Raw genomic sequence first — 17,149 nt, forward strand, 5'->3', positions numbered from 1 at the left:
AAAGCAACTGTTAACTTATACAGAATTCTGAGAACTTCAATGTGAAGCATACTTCATAGATGGCCTGTAACTCAGATTATTCTTCAAAAGCATTGTTTAGTTTCCTAAGGATGATTTCCTTACAATATGTCTAATATTTGACTGGAAAAAAAAATCTGCTCAACAAAATTATAGTCATCAACGTCTCTAGAAGACTGGGGACTCCCATATACTGAAAGTCACTGTCATCTCTTCCATGAAGTTCCATCGCCTCCAATGCCATCAGTTACTGGCAGAAATAATTACTCCTTCAGCAACTTAGCTGCTAATGTATCTGTCCCTTTCTGCATTGTGAATTCCTCAAAAGAAATATCATGCCTTATTCATTTCTGTATCCTGAGTTCCTAGCAGCATCTGGCCTGTGGCAGTTACGTTAAAAATGTTGGGTGAGATCACATACAGGCTCAGAAATTTTTCTTGTTTTCACACATTTAAAAACACGTAATTTATATTAAATGTACGAAAGTGCAGAATCTGAAATTTTGTTTCAGAGTTTTCATGGTCAAATCTCTGAGGAAAACATATAATGTGATAAAGTATAAACCATAAAATTTTTATACCAAAGACACATTATTCCCATTTGACTTGCTTATATACGAGATGCCACAGACTGTATAATTTAATCTCAATGTCATATTCCAACTCCTCAAAACCTAAATTGTAATGCACCAAATCAATGATGACTTCTAGTTTTTTCTTGACAACTGGTTTAGACTTTGATTCCTTATTTTAAAGCAAGTGACTTCTGCTGAGAATGGTTTACTTCATGTTATAGGAAAAAGACACATAGACACATCCACTGAGGTATACTTTTAAAATATTCATTGGGCCCAGTAATAGTGTGAAGGGATCAAAAATGAATGAAACATGGCAATAAAAAATGAATACATCTTTACAGTAGGAAAGTTTAAATAAAACTTGATCCAACAAAGAAAACATTTACTCATCAATCTAGCATGTACAACGTATTGGATTATATGAAGATGAGAAAGAAGCAATTCTAGACTTTGGAGGTACCTGCTCAAGTGTGGGAAGAAGAAATGGAGAATAAAACAAATATATGAGTATGGGTCATGAAAGAAACACAGAGTGATACTGTGGTTGGAGGAGTAAGATCTACAAATGAGAAGATCAAGGAAGGTTTTACAGAGGAGACAGCATTTGAGTTATGACTTCCTGGAAGAATATTTTGAATTTAGGCTGATAGTAATAGTGTTGAAGGTATTACTGGTTGACAACAACACAAGCAGGAAACTGCAGGCAATAAAGAAGGAAACGGGCAATGATTTCTTAAGTTAAAACAATTGCTCCATTTAAGAACTTTTAATTTATAAATGTTAATTTATAAATATACTAACCTGCCACGTTAAGTTTTCCAGATGTCCTATTTTCTCCAGCATAAAATGTATATTCGCCTTCATCATCTTTCATCATATTTAGAACTGTCAACTTATATATTTTTCCATGAGCTTCAATTTTATATTTAGAACTGGGTTTGATTTCCTTGTCCTTAAAATTCCACAAGACATCAATTCCTGAGTGGGACAGTTCAACTTCCAAGACCACATTTTGGGTCTCTGTACAGGTCAGGTCACGAAGACCTCTGATGATTTTAATTTCTGGGGGAAAAATGTAATCATCACTTGGTTACTATTACACTGGGAAAAATAGAATGCTTAAGACAGTAGTAAGTGAGATGGAAGAATTCTTACTTTCTACAGAGAGATCACAGCTGGTTTCAACTCTGCCAACCACCAGCTTGTAAGGTCCTTCATCTGAAGCATGGGTCCGGTTAATCACAAGTCGCTGCTTAGTGCCTTTGACAATGGCATGCACACGATCATCAGGCTTGATCAGTTCATCATTTAAGTACCATTTAACAGAAGTCACATCAGGGACTGAGACTTTACATTCGAGCACAGCCTTGGTGCCCTCAAGCACATTAACATCTTTTAAAGGTGTTACCACATCAACACCTGCAAAACCACACACACACGAGATTTGTGAATACAAATTTTTGCTGGAAATACGTGCTCACTTGACAGCATAGATATGACTGTGTTAAGTCGCACTCACTGTAGACAGAGACGCGCCCACGGGTTGACAGTCCGAGGGAAGGAATGGTGAAGGAGTAATGGCCAGCATCCTCCTTAGTCATGTCTTCAATAAGCAGCATGTGTGACTGCTTGTCTATCACAATGTGAACCCTGTCTCCCGGCTGCACTTCTTCGCCATCTTTCATCCAGACACCTTCCACATTCTCTAAGGAGACTTTAACTTCAAGCTGAACAATGTCACCCTCACAGACTTTTTGATCACTGAGTCCTTGCAGGATAGCGATGGGGCGGGCTGTGAGAATATGGGGAGAGAAAAGAACGTTATGGCCATTTATTAGCAATAAGCCACAGTGATGCTTGCTATGGGCTGAAAAGGAGGAGGGGGCTTACGTTTCATCTTTAGTCTACAGGTCGTCTTTTTCCCATCGACCACAAAGCTGTATTCTCCCTGGTCCTCTTTGGTCACATCCTTGACCGTGAGGTTCTGACGGCCACGGCGAGATGTAATTGTGTACTTGCCATTGGATTTAAGCTCCACACCCTTATGATACCATTTGCCTTCTATATTTTCCGGGGTTATAATGCACTCTAACTCCCCTGAAAATGATTCTGGAACCTCTATGTCCTGAAGTTCTTTCACAAACTCAACAACTGCACCTGAATTATGAGATGAGGAGAAGTTAATTTCTCTGGAGAGTTATGAATCTAGACTTACATGAAAAATTAAATTCCCTGTAAATCTCTTATCTCCGCCATCCTATCAGGAATATTCTTAATATCTAACTTCTGGACTGAGAAATAAATTGTCAATAAAAGGAGTTACTTTAATTTTTAAATTATTTTTAATAAAGCATGGAATTATAATTCAAAAAAATTTTAAAAACAAGACATCAAAATAACCTCGCTTTAAAAACATCCCAATTGTCAATATTCTTAATTAGTATTAAATAGTCATGATTCTTGGTATGAAGCTTACATTTAATTCATAGGTAATTCTTTTTAGGAGGTGAAAATTGCATAGCTAATTTTATCACATAATAAAAGTAACTTGAAAACGAGTAAACAACCAAATCATTATTTACTACCTTCGACAATAAGTTTAGCTGTTGTTTTCACGTTTTCGTCTTCCACAAGTACACAGCTATAGTCTTCAGCATCAGATGTGTCGATTGTCAGCACGGAGAGGAAGTGAACTTTCCTGTCAGAGTGCATCCTATATTTATCTCCTGTGTGAATCTCCACACCATCTTTATACCATTTCACTTTGACAAATGGCTCTGAGGTTTCACATTCAAAGGTTGCCATGGTGTCTTTTTCCTTAGCAACGACATCTTGTAATTCCTGTGTAAAAGTGATCAATTGCTTGGCTACAAGAGAAAAATGGGGGGATAAAGTACATCAAGTTGAATACACAATTTGGATAATGGAAAAGAAAATTAAGACAATACACTATTGGATATTCACAGAAAAATAAAAATAGATCCATCAAATGAAAGAAATTCAAATTACCCTGGACGAGTAAGAATGCGTGGCTCGAGGTTTCCCCGGCAATATTGATGGCTTTCACCATGATGCTGGCAGAGTCCTCAGCCGTCACATCTCTTATGACCAGCTCACAAACGTTGTCTTCGGGCCAATACCAGTAGATTCGGTCAGAGCGCTCAATCTTCACCCCGTTTTTGTACCACTCACATTCAGGATCAGGCTTTCCCACCACTCTGACCCGGAAGTGCGCATCAGATCCCTGGCCCACTGTCTGGCTTTGGATTCTTTCGAATATTTTGGGGGCCTCCATACTAGGACTTAATTCAATTTTGTCAGGTTTAAAAGTTGGAATGGTGATTTTGCCTTCTTCAGCAAGGGCTTTCTTCTCCTCTTCGGTTAGCTCCTTGGTCCAGTGGAGAAGCTCATCTTTTGTCTTCCTGAGAAGCTCCTCGTAGGATTCGTCCTTCTTACGAGATTTGAGCTCCACTGCTGTGATGGCTTCATAGTAGCCTTCCTCCGTCCTGCGCTTGAACTTGCTACGCAGCTCTTCCGACTCTTCAGACACTTTTTCATGGGTGATTCTTTCAGCTCTTTTCAGCCTCACAATTTCCTTGGTTTCAGTGGTGTCAACAGGCCTGTCAACTTTTTGTACTTCAAACTGAAGTTTCCCAGGTTCATGGATGTGAAACTCGGGCTTTGGCTCAGGGGCTCGCCTAAGGACAGACCTAAAATCTTCCCTCTGTTGGATCTCAAGCTTTACTTTATGCTCTATCACACCTTCAGGGTTTTCTGCGGTGACCTTGACTTCACCTGTATCATAAGACTTGCAGTCCACGATGTCCAGATAATGAATGCCATCATAGCGGACTCTGAACCGTTTGCTTTTGCGGATGAGCTGCCCATTAAGGTACCAGTTGACTTTGGGCTGAGGGTAGCCTGTTACCCGGCAACGGAATCTAGCGGTCTCCCCTTCCAGTACTCTTACTGGTTCTGGGAACAAGACAATGTCTGGCTTTTGCTTCTCCTTTTGATCGGTTGTCACACCAGTAAGGGCACCTTCATGAGCCATTCGCTCTAATTCTTCAATTCTCTGTAAGCCTTTCCTCCCCTCAGGCAGTTGAGATTCCTCCACAAGACTCTTCTCATCTTTGACAATAAGGGTAGCAGATGTGTGGTCTGTCCCATATTTGTTAGTAGCTCTGCAAGTAATGACACCACTGTCTCTGGAATATGCTACTGCGTAATCAAGGCTACAATACCCAAATTCATTGATCATGCGGAGCCTGTTGGCTGCTTCCAGTGGCTTTCCATCGTGGAGCCATTCCACCACCATCGTTGGGTCACCAATTGGTGTCAGCCTGCATTCAAAGTGGGCAGGCCCAAAGCGCTTGAGTCTTAAAGAAGTGAGTTTTTTCTTGAAAAATGGTTTCTGTTGCTTTTCTTTGTCATAGAGGTCACCCTCTTCCCACTGCTCTTGGCCATATCGCAAATGGAGAGGCTCCAGTTCTGGGGCTGCAATCTCCTTTGCTCTATACGTCCCTCGTGGGATGATTAATCTCCTCTCTGGCTCAGGCTCTGCAAACTCAACTTCAACATTTACTTTGCATCGTGTAGTGTCTCGGCCCGCCTTATTAATAGCGGTTGCAGTGTACCAGGCAGAGTCTTGGCTGACAGTGGAATCGATTTTAAGGGCAGCTTCTCCCTTGGTTCCTTCAATTCTATAAAAAGTGGAAAATAAATCATCAATACAGAAGTAGTTGTTACTTCCTTGAGTATTGGATCTGTGTAATGAGTTTAGTTTTATTATTTTTCAAGCCAACTTACCTGATTTTGGGATATTTATGAGGTACAATGATTTCACTGTTTTTCAACCATACGATGTCAGGATTGGGGTTGCCCGTAGCTCTGACTTTCATTTCAAGTCGGGAACCTTCTTTTATGTTGAGATTCCTCAGTTTTTCCACAAACACTGGTTTTACCTGATGTTCCACAGCTGAAAGAGAAAGGTTGTGATTCTGAGTGAGCAGGGCTGAACTACCTGTTTAAAACCCAAGTGATAAGGTTATTTATTTTGAGTCTTCAGAGCAAATACCTTCCACAGTTAAAATCACTGAAATTGAAGATTTCCCTGCTCTGTTTTGGGCAACCACCGTCCATTCCCCAGAATCACTGGGTGTTGCAGGGACAATAAGCAGTGACTGGGTACCATCTTCTTTAACGACTACTTTATGGGTATAGTCATTGACAATTTGCTGGCCTATCAGAAACATAAGCAAAAAAGAAATCACGTTAAAATAGTTGCTTTTAAAAGTTGTTAGACACACAGATCAGTTTATTTTTGTGTTTAATAATTTATTAGTGAAAACTTACACTTACCGTCATGAAACCAGAAAGTCTCGGGCATGGGTCGACCCACAACCTTTAAGTCAAATCTGGCAGTCTGTCCTTCTACACACTTGAAAGAAGTAGGTTTCAACACAAAGACTGGCTTATACAGTCTCTCGAGTTGTGACTCATCTGTTTCCTCCAGCCTGCGTCCAGGGGACATCCGTGCAGGGGACATCCTAGCAGGGGACATGCGTATCGGAGATCTGCTCACTGAACGTGGAGAGATGGATCTGAAAAACAAAGTGCAAAAAAGAATATTTTTATGAGTGAGGCATAGAGAAAACTCACCACAATAAATCTCTTTCTTAACATTATTTTAGAATTCACTTTGTATATTAAAAGGTACCTCAGACTCATTGGGATCCAAAACAGAATACATTATTATTGCTCCCAAAACTATATTGTTCATATACCATCAATCCCAGTCAGGAATTATTCAACACAGCTGGGAAACCATCCTCCAAATCTTAGACTGGTCCTTAATACTGTCTCTCCCTCACCAACTGGGTTTAATGAGTTATTGAACATTTTTGGTTCAACTACCAAAATATTTCAGTAAATGTTGGTTGGTTAAATACCACCGACATAAATATGGAAAAAGAAAAATAACTTACATATCCCAGAAGAGGAAAAACAAATAAAAGATATTTGAAAGAAGTCCCAAACTCTACTTATACATTGTAGCCAGATTGGCTTGGATTGGATTTCAAGTGCTGGCAGCACCACACAGGCTGGGTGAACTAAGGCAATTTTCACAGGGTCAGGGGAACTTAGTGTTCTCACTCCCTTTTGGGACAATAATCCCTCCATTGCATGGTTGTTGTATAAATTAGTGATGTATGCTTGTGTTAAGTCACTTCAGTCGTGTCCGACTCTGAGACCCTATGGACTCTAGTCCACCAGGCTCCTCTGTCCATGGTATTCTCCAGGCAAGAATACTGGAGTGGGTTGCCATGCATGCTTGCATGCTAAGTCGCTTCAGTCGTGTCCAACTCTGTGCTACCCCATGGACGGGTTGCCATGCTTTCCTCATAAACTAGGGATAACACATGTAAAATCAGATGTTAAACAACTCTTTATAGCCTTCATTATATTAGCTAAGGCACTGGCAAAACAGATAATATGATACATGATGAAAGATGCTTTGCTCATTCTACACAGGGGTAAGAAATAAAAAATGGGCAATTGCCAGTACAGATAATGGTGGACTTCGGGGTTATTTCAGCCTTCATACCCCCCACTACATGACAGCAATTTGCTACTGAGATATTTGGTGTTTTAAACAATTTAAATAGTAACCAACGTGAATTATTATGAGCCTCACCTGATTCTGCTCACTGGCTCTGGTGTGGGTATGTAAGTTGGAGCACTCAGAGGTGCAGCAGGCTCCACATACAATTTCCCTGAGCAAATTGCATTTCCTTTCATATTGCTGGCAAATGCAGTATAGATGCCTTCATCTTCTGGAAGAACAACAGGTATTCGCAGACTAGCTCTGCCATCTTGTAGAAAGTCCATATGGTATCTCTCTCCATGTTTGATGCGCTTGCCATCTTTATACCATGCAATCTGCAAATAACATCACGCACATGTAAACAAAATTTACATAAAGGAGTTACACTACAACCTATGTGTGTCTTTATTGTAGCGTGGAGGTATGATCAATGCTTATATTTTACCTTGGGTAATGGATACCCAGACATCTTGCAATGAAATGTAACACCCATCCCTTCAAGAATTCTATAATTCTTGACTCTTAAATCAAATCCTGCTTCAATAGCTTCAGATTCAGAAATGTCAACTGCCATCTTTTCTTCTCCATCTTCTTCAAGAAGTTCTTCTAAGGTAGTCTTTATTATTCTGTATTCAATTTCTTTAATTAGTCTCTCTTCAAAGGAAGAAATGTGGAATTCCTATGTAGTAAAAGAGATGACAGTCTGTTAAAAAGATATCTGCTGATAGAAATTCTTTAAGAGTATTTGTTTTCAGAAATAAGGTTTGATTAAAATTTTTAACAGGAAGAAACATCTAGAAGCGTTTTATTTTTGCTTTTTTATTTGTTTTTCAGTGAGAATGAGATGAGTCATTATTTTTTAATCTGCCTTTCAGTTATCTTTGGAAGTTCATGCTGTGGTGTCTTGGACAATTCTAAGAGTAAGGATTATACATGTGATGTCTATCCTACTGATGAAAAAAATGTCGGCAGTAATGAACTTTGTTCTTTTAGTAACTGTTTTTCCTACTTAACATGTAATCTTTATTTCCAAAGTCATATGTGCAACATATTAATATTATGAAGATTAAGGAAGCTCATCGGCAGCGAATCTGGACCTGCTTATAGTAGTATAATCCTGGCCCATCACTCGAAAATGAAAATATCAAACAAAAACAGGGGCATTGCGGGAGGAAAGAATAATGTGTGAAATGATTTACTTGGTCATTATTATACCTACCTGGTCTTCCACAAAAGTTCTGACCATTACAGTATCTTTGGCCATTTTCTTCCTAATTAAGGCTTGTTCTTTTTCATACTCTTTTTCATACTCAGAGTATACATATCCAGGTGCTATTTCTCCAACTTTAGGTTCTTGCACAAATGCAGTCACTTGTGTTTGGTAAAGCATTTCTTGCTGGGATTTCATCAGTGACTCATAATCAGCTAGGAGTTAAGAACATGAGTTAATTTTTAATGTTCTTATGAAAAAGACTTCATGCCACTATTCATTCAACCAAGTCTTACCCTATGGGAAGTTGATAAACAGAAGACAGATTTTCCAAATTTTACTATCAAAGTGCTCAGGATAGACTAAGTAGATTGAATTTCAAACCCAAACTTACATTAATAAGTCAAAGCAGCCAATACTATTACAGGAAAGATTTTATATTAGCAGTCAGTCCTTTGGGATCAACCCTAGAGGTCTTCCTAATTTGTCATGTGACTTCTGGCAATTCATTTATCCTCTTTGATCCTGAGTGCTTCATCTGCAAAATGGGGACAACATCCTAATCCTAAGGGGTTTTGTACAGAACTTAGGATGGTCCACGATAAATGTGAACATCTTGGCAAAGATAATGGAGACCCAAGGTGTATTTTGTTTAACTTAAATGCTATTAAAAAAAAATTATTTATGAATATTGAAAATCCTGATTTCTAGCTTTAAAAAAAAACACTGGAAGCTCTACCAACACTGAGCCTGGTACGTGTGTGCTTGGCAACAACATACTTGAGGTGGAGCTACTGACCCCCTGAGGCAGGGCATGTACTCTCCAATTTCTCCACTGTCTTCATCACACACACTAATATCTGTCTGGGTCTAGAGGGCCACAGGATTTAGAATCCTTACATTTTCATTTTTTAATTTAATGTAATTGTTTTGGCCGAACCACGTGGCATGTAGGATCTTAGTTCCCTGACTAGGGATTGACCCTACACCCCCTGCATTGGAAGGCAGAGTCTTAACCACTGAACTGCTGGGGAAGTTCCTCCTGCATTTTCAAAGTCATTATATGCTTAGAAATGAATGCACCAAAAATAAACTATTGTCAGAACCTTTGAAGTTTAGTACTGGTATGGTTTTTGAGGCCATGTGGTCTAAAACATTTCCTATACAGCTGAGGCCAAGAGGAGGGTGAATGTGGACAGAGCCAGTATCAAAATCGGAATGCTACAGCAGGACTTCTGACAATCACACAGTGCTGCTTCCTCCCTGCATTTCCATTCTTATAATGCACATGCAATTACTTATAGTTGCACTCACCTTCCTCAAGCAAGGAGGCAGATGCAGAAGTTTCTCCATGCTTATTACGAATAACAATAGTGTATTCTCCAGCATCGTCGGCAAAAGTCATTGAAATCACCAGTCTGCACTCACCAGTTTGTTTGTTGTAACTCACTTTGTATCTTTATGGAAATGAACAAGCAAAAGAGTTCATAAATAACCCTTATGTGAGTAAAATAAGCCTTATGTGGATCTGTGGTATAAAATTCTATGATCCTAAACATGGGACTAAGCTCCACCATAGAATATAAGATAGCTAAAAATTGAGGGAAATGCATGGGCATGAGTAATGAAGGCCAAATGAGTTAAAATTTTCATTTTAAATAATAGTCATGTATTCTTCAAAATAAATAATAGACTATAATACTACTAGAATCAACCGTATGGAAATAAGAGACTTCAGTGTTTATGTTAGCAAATGATGAGGTCATTTAAATACTAAGATACTTCTCTTTGCTCATTATTTTGTTCCCTGTTTTATGTGAAGAGCAAATGAATAATAAAACAATAAATTCCTTTAAACATCTCGATATTAAGTCTTTGGTACACTACATTTCTTCTTATTAAGATATGATGGATACATTTTTAGATTAAGTTGCAGGAAATTCAAAGCTGAATTTTATATTCAATTGCAAATTTATTAGCATAGATTTTCACATATAACCAGCTTTCTTCAAAAATTACCCTTTTTCTTTTATCTTTTAGTGACTTAATTATTATGCCTTTTTATTGAAAGTTGTTTCAGATCCTTGGTAGAAAAATATGTTCTATGTGTGTAAAAACTCTACATCATTTTCTCTATTCGCCAGCACTAAAAGTGAATCAAACCAGAATATAAAATATATATCTTCTATCCACTTTTGTCACATACCTCTGTTTCTCAGTAAGACTTTGTAGGAAAACAAGAAAAGACCTCAAAGCACGCTATGAAGGCTCTATAACAAAAGACCCTACCTCTGAGGGTGGGGTAAGTATATTCTATTCTCTCTTGGCTTCATAGACCTCTCAGACAGATCACAGAAAACTCTACCATTCAACCATGAAAATACCTGTATCCTGTGGTTAGAGGAACACCAGACTTCTTCCAGTAGACATGGGGCTTCGGGTTGCCGCCAACCTGGCATTCAAATACAATGCTCCCACCTTCCACCAGTTTCTGGACCACTGGTTTTGTAATAAAGAAAGGAGCGGCAGGTTCTCCCGGCCCTGCTGGTTCCTCTGTGAAGCTAGTATCAGTCATTACCACATCCCTTGATTCAACGAAGCTGGAAAGAGAACGCCCTTCATATTAGCTTCTGGACTGCCATTTGCCAATAGGAAAGGGACTAATCAAGCAAAACTGTATACTACAATGAAAAATCATGAGCAAAAGAAGGTGTTACCGTTTCTCTTCTGTGGTGATTTTCTCAGCCACAGCTGTGGTTTCCTTTTCAAATTCTTCTGACACTAGAAGAAGACAGAAGTTGCTCTTGTTAAAGTCAGGTATCTAGTTTGCCTCACTACTGACCTCTCAGCATGACGGGTAAGTTGACCCCGTAATTAACCCCTCAGTCCTAAAAGGGGTCTCTGTTATCAGGTATGTGGAAAGAATGTCAGGTGGCAAGTGAGGAGTGTGTGGAAGGCCAGTGGGGGTGTGACCGCTGACCTTGCACAGCTAGATAGCAGGACGTGCTGACGGTCCCAGCCTCATTCACAGCAGTGCAAGTGAACCGCCCGCTGTCTTCTGCAAAGGCTTCACGAATCATAAGGCGAGCAATTCCACTCTGGAAGGTTATCTGGAAATCAATGGAACTTTCTATCTGGTAGTCTTCTCTGTACCATGTCACTTTGGGGGATGGGTATCCAGAGATGTGGCACTCTAAGGTGACAGATTCACCTTCAATCACAGTCACGTTCTTTAAGCCCTAAAGAAAGAAGAAACAGGAAGTACTGATACGTGTGCAGATTCCTGAATCATCTCTATATGTTGTACCAAATGGAGGGGTTTGACCTTGTTCATTTCAATTGTCATAAAATGCTTTCTTAAGATCAAGACTCTGGGACTATCAGTAAAGAAACTCCCTTGGAAACTGGAATACTCCCAATTTGAAATAAATGTAAGGTGCTTCCAGCTTCATAAGGTGGAACTGTACTGATGTCATATAATAGGGCATCCCTGTACCCTTTACTGTTTGCACATATTCAAACGCTAACAAAGCTTGAAGGCTCAGCAGTGAATGCTGCCTCTTCAGCAAAGTTTTCCATGCTATCCTCAACTGGAAGTAATCGAACTTTCCTTTGCACCCCCCCTCTACTGAAGTGCTTATCACCTTCTGTATTTTATGATGCTTATTTATGTATTTTTTCAGATAGTAAGACAGATTTCAAAGAGGGTTAGACTAGTCTTGCAATCATGCCTTATATGTAACAGAAACTCATCGAATCTGTTGGATATGTGACTGACGCTGTCACACAGAATTCCCCCTCTCCTTGCCTAATAGTATGTGGTCTTAAATACTTGCAAACATACTCATGGAATTTTCAAGTTTGAGAAGCTGATCTTTGCATATATGAATATTATTTGACTAGATATGCATGTGATCCAACACTTTCAACTTTACTTACCGAGACTAAAGTTGGTGGAGTGACAGGGATTTCGACAGGTGCAGGTACTCTTGCTGTTTCTGTTACCTACAATTTTGACAAAGGATGTTACAAAATGCTCAGGAAATTAGGGGAAGACTCAAACTCTGAGAACATGCAAAATTATAAAAGTAATTCGACAGGAAGAGTTCTGACCCCCACCATGCTCGATAAAATGAAGTTTGAGCAATGGAGAAAGGCAGGGCATCTGGCTGACCACTTCTGTAGCATGGATCGGCCTAGTGCCTGGTCCTGCTCCACGGGAATGGATTAAGAGACAGCAGGGGCTCCAGTGACCGACCAACCTTGGCTTCGCGCTCACGCAGTGCTTCGAAGCGCTCTTCATGGACTGCAACACCAGTGATGCTCACCCCAACCTCCTTCTTCACCTCAAGGCCAGCTTGACTCTTAAAAGTCTCTGGTGTGTCCGCGAAGGGGAACTGGGGTGAAGGAGTGGGCTCTGCTCTCACTCTGGCCTCAGCAGGCTTTACAGTTGGTGCTTTCACAGATTTGGTGACCTTCTGAGCAGAAGGTGTGGCTGACAACTCTTTTTGTAATGTGGCAATAGCGCTACCGGCTATTGATGCCTAAATAGAAACAGAGTCAGAGAATAGTCACTTAACTGCCATCCCAGTCGCCTCTCAGAAGTCCTTCGCCACTAGCACTCTTGTGGTAAGTCTGAGTCAGTTTTCTATGTGGTCCCCTTTTTAATGTTCTCATTATCACTTTTATAGTTAATGAAAAGTCAGAGATAAGCCAGTTATAAAGCTCACTGTCATTCCTGCCAGCTTCTAAAATACATTTGAAAGTCTTCCTTATAGAGTTGTATTTAGAACTTCTTATTTTATGCTCTTATCATAAAGAGACTGAAGGTCTTCTAAAACTTGGCCATGAATTTTCACTTAAATCATGCCAAGGAAGCTGTGTTTGAAAATACAACAGTGGGAAATTCAAAAATAATAAAAAATTTAACTGCTTGGTTAATTCCTAAGAACTACTTTAAAAGAACATTTAGGCCTTGGCCACAAATCTGTGTGAGAGGTGAAAGTGGAAAAGCTTAGAAGAATATTTTACGAGTTTCCTTACTCTTTTTATTCTGTTGCTATCTGGGTATTTGAGATTATCCCAAATGCAGGTATTAAATATGCCTTATAATTCTCTGAAGCATATAAAGCTTGGATTCTATGACTCGGGTGTGTAACGTAAGAATAGGTGCCTGCTAAGTCACTTCAGTCGTGTCTGACTCTTTGTGACTCTATGGACTGTAGCCAACCAGACTCCTCTGTCCATGGGATTCACCAGGCCAGAATACTGGAGCGGGTTGCCATGCCCTCATCCAGGGGATCTTCCCAACCCAGGGATTGAACCCACGTCTCTTATGTCTCCTGCATTGGCAGGTGGGTTCTTTACCACTAGCACCACCTGGGAAACCTCAAAATAAGAATAGTTGTGACTAATATTGAGGATTATTAGATCTTGTCAACTTACTAAGGTTTTCACTTGTACTAACTTGATCCTGATGACAGAGCTAATAAGGGGCAGAGTTAGGGTGCTAATCTAGGCCTGTGTGATCCCACAGTCCAGCCCAACCACCACACGGTAACACGTCTCCATCTTGTCATCCTGAGTATACAAACACATGATTTCCAATGTCTGTCTTTAGTATTGGTATCAATTCTCATTTATGTCACTCTGAAATATCTCACCGCATAAGGAAAACTGAACTGAACCTTTTACAAAATGTGAAACAGAGAGAAGCCTGTGTGGATTTGTGTCTCCTCAGAGGTGCCAGATAACCATCTGATAGCCTAGGCTCTCTCTGCTGGGCAAGTTCCAGCAATTGAACTTTAGGGGCTCCTGAATCTATGTGAGGGTATACAGACATCACCAAAAACAGGTCTGTACTGCCTTCACCAAAGATACTCCATATCACACAACCTACTTTCTTCCTTTAAGCCTAACATTCCTTTGTCATGCTCTTTACCGTCTTACCTCATATCCATGTTCTGTCTTAGGAACAGAAATTTTTGAAACAGTAAAGTGCGGGCTTGCTGTACGGGGGCGTTTATCCACATGGACTAATCTTTCGCTTGTTAGATCTGTAGTTTTCTTGATCTGCATGGAAATGGAACTCAGTGAAGCCCTTGCTCACCAGATGACCACCCTTGCTCACCAGATGACCACAGCAGTTATGCTTGCTTTCCCAGAAACAGGCAGTGGGTTCAAACTCACCTGTGATGATATGTGCATTCCCATTTGATCAGTAGTTGTGATATGAGTCTCAGAAGGAGCATGGATCACTCTAGGCTTGACTGCTTTAGGGACAACGTGGGGCTCTGAGGCTGGACGTGGGGGCTGCTCAGCTACCTTTGTGGCGGAAATGTGCTCCTTATATCCATACTCCAAAGTGGTCTGCTGAGCGTATGATTCTTCAACACGCCCGGGTTCTCTGGGCTCTCGAACTCGGGCCTGGTCGACTGCAGCAACCACTGTTGCTACAGCTTCCGCCTTTTTCCCAACGCCCACCTGCAGACAAGGTTTCCAGAATTAACACTCAGTAATGTCAAAGTCAGGTTGGGACTTTTCCTCCTAGGATAGTCATCGAGAAAAGACAAATGCCTATAAGGCGTGATGGGCAGATGGTGCCTATGTTACACAACCATGCTAATGTCTCCAGAAATGGGACTTAGAAATGCATTTCGGAACTTAATGTTTCACTGATCATTATAATGTGTAGACATCTAGTTAGATACACTCTATGAAGCCCGGCTTAATTAGACATTAAATCACACAAACACAACATAGGACAACACAATATGTGTATAAAATAGTAAAGAAGTTTTGAGTTTGTCCAGTATTTTGTCCATAGCAGACAGCACTTGTAAAGTTAGAACTTTGGAGTTGGTTATCTTAATTGATTATTCTCTATTGCCAATCATTCAGTCTGGTATAGGTGCAATGACAGTGATGATAAAAATGATAAAAATGCCCTCAAACATTGTCACAGTCCCATCCCGAAAAAAATCAGCTGCTGCAGCATTGCATACTCACATGCAAATCTGAGATAACAAGAAAACTTGTGAACACACAGGGAACATATTAATTTACTTATGATTCCCTAGGGATAAGAAATTTTTAATTTATTAGAATGTATCTTTCTTAAAACACATGAATGAAGATGCTATGATGAAAATGAAAGTGTTATCCTATTTGGATTCAGGAGAACAACCTTTCACAGCAAAGTTCAATTTACTGTCATTACCACTGAAAGTTAAAGTGAAGAAGAAAAACGAAATGTTGTTTTCTCATTTCTATGAATATGATTACCATAAATGGGAACACAGTTTGCAAAGGAGTTTCTCTTTTATAGAAAGCAAGCTAGTTGATATGGCTCATATGTTATGATTCTGTGCAATACTTGGAAACAGCACATTGCAAACATCACATCACCATGTCCATCAGTGCTGTTTAAAAGAATGCTGGAATATTTTATTAATGTCCAGTTTTCTGCTGCTGCAAGTAGAACCTAGATTGCATCTGAAATGTTTTTCAAGTGTACTACTTCTATATGTCTGATCAAATGGTAAATGATCAGAACCATTTAATATATAAATGCGGTACTTTTGAGATGAAATTGGGCCTTTAGTGATCACAGGCTTCATCTAGCTCTCCTTCTAGGAAGCCACAAACAATCTAATCTGCCTTGAAGAATAATAGTTACCATTTTCACTTTAGATTGCATCTTAGAACAAACTGTAAGATACATGTGAGGATTATGTGGTTTAAGTTAATTCATCTGGTTGTTTCTTTTTTTAAACCACATGGGCCTTAGGTTGACTTTAATTTTAGAGCTGTTTTAAAATGTTACCATCTTCAACAGATTTATATTTGTTTATATAAATAATAAATAAATAACTTTGTCTGTAAAATGATTACATTTACATCTCATTTGAATCTTTCAACCAGTCTATGAAATAAATTGCTCTATTTTAACAATGAGAAACCTTAGGTTCAAAGAAACTGTCACTCGCCAAATGACATAGATGAATGTCATTCTTAAAACTTATGCCATAAAGAATCTTAACTACGGTAAGATATTTTAAATTGGGGAAGCATTTATATGTTTTTTCCTGAGTTAACATATATCAACTCTATATACACATGCTGGTGGACCCATACTCTCACTTTGGGGACAATCACAAATGAGTATTCTAGGCTGATATCCGCTTCTCTTTCTTATTTCTTTCTGACTCTAATATCCCTCATATTTTTCTAAACTAGATAATCAGGAAGAATTGGAGATCTCAATTCCTATCAATTTAAGTTGAGAGTAATTAGAAAAGTGTTATTTAATCTGACTTTTCACAACTAGAAATGCTGTTCCACTGAAAGAACTGGACCGAATCTAATTGTCTCTAATGTTCTGTTGATCAGTCAAGCAATTATTTGGAACAGCAGAAGCACAATGACTCATGATGGATGAAAAATTAGGAGAACTGATGATGAAATGGGATGAAACAATGCTTTTCACCTCCACTGCATCATTTTAATCTCCTTATGAAAAAGATGCATTTGTTCCTGCTTAGTAGCAAATCCTTTTCTAGTTCTAGGCAGTGTGGCTGATTCAGTAGATTTTGCACTAGTAACTATTATTTTGGGTGTAGACATTTTCTTAGCTTCCATTCTTAGCTAATTTTAAATAACAAAAATAAGATAGTCAAATTTGTGGGATTCAGAACAAACAAAAAATGAGATTATGTTACATATTGGAATTTCTGA

General features: G+C 39.3%; 1 protein-coding gene across 22 annotated transcripts in view; it reads right to left on the bottom strand.

Moving 5' to 3' along the window:
* TTN (titin) overlaps window positions 1-17,149 on the bottom strand; it is a 273,917-nt gene that overhangs the window by 237,511 nt on the left and 19,257 nt on the right. For all 22 annotated transcript variants that reach the window (XM_065931851.1, XM_065931850.1, XM_065931848.1 and 19 more), the window contains exons 13-32: window positions 14,603-14,896; window positions 14,363-14,485; window positions 12,676-12,957; window positions 12,353-12,418; window positions 11,394-11,652; window positions 11,131-11,194; window positions 10,798-11,013; window positions 9,728-9,870; window positions 8,423-8,628; window positions 7,649-7,882; window positions 7,294-7,538; window positions 5,958-6,199; window positions 5,674-5,838; window positions 5,406-5,574; window positions 3,606-5,299; window positions 3,182-3,463; window positions 2,487-2,753; window positions 2,116-2,388; window positions 1,752-2,015; window positions 1,398-1,658 (exon numbers count right to left, since the gene is read on the bottom strand). In XM_065931851.1, the coding sequence (XP_065787923.1) occupies window positions 1,398-1,658; window positions 1,752-2,015; window positions 2,116-2,388; window positions 2,487-2,753; window positions 3,182-3,463; window positions 3,606-5,299; window positions 5,406-5,574; window positions 5,674-5,838; window positions 5,958-6,199; window positions 7,294-7,538; window positions 7,649-7,882; window positions 8,423-8,628; window positions 9,728-9,870; window positions 10,798-11,013; window positions 11,131-11,194; window positions 11,394-11,652; window positions 12,353-12,418; window positions 12,676-12,957; window positions 14,363-14,485; window positions 14,603-14,896 (5,749 nt within the window). The remainder of the gene's footprint in view (window positions 1-1,397; window positions 1,659-1,751; window positions 2,016-2,115; window positions 2,389-2,486; window positions 2,754-3,181; window positions 3,464-3,605; window positions 5,300-5,405; window positions 5,575-5,673; window positions 5,839-5,957; window positions 6,200-7,293; window positions 7,539-7,648; window positions 7,883-8,422; window positions 8,629-9,727; window positions 9,871-10,797; window positions 11,014-11,130; window positions 11,195-11,393; window positions 11,653-12,352; window positions 12,419-12,675; window positions 12,958-14,362; window positions 14,486-14,602; window positions 14,897-17,149) is intronic.

This window comes from Muntiacus reevesi, chromosome 3, assembly GCF_963930625.1.
Source record: "Muntiacus reevesi chromosome 3, mMunRee1.1, whole genome shotgun sequence".
Classification (NCBI taxonomy): Eukaryota; Metazoa; Chordata; class Mammalia; order Artiodactyla; family Cervidae; genus Muntiacus; species Muntiacus reevesi.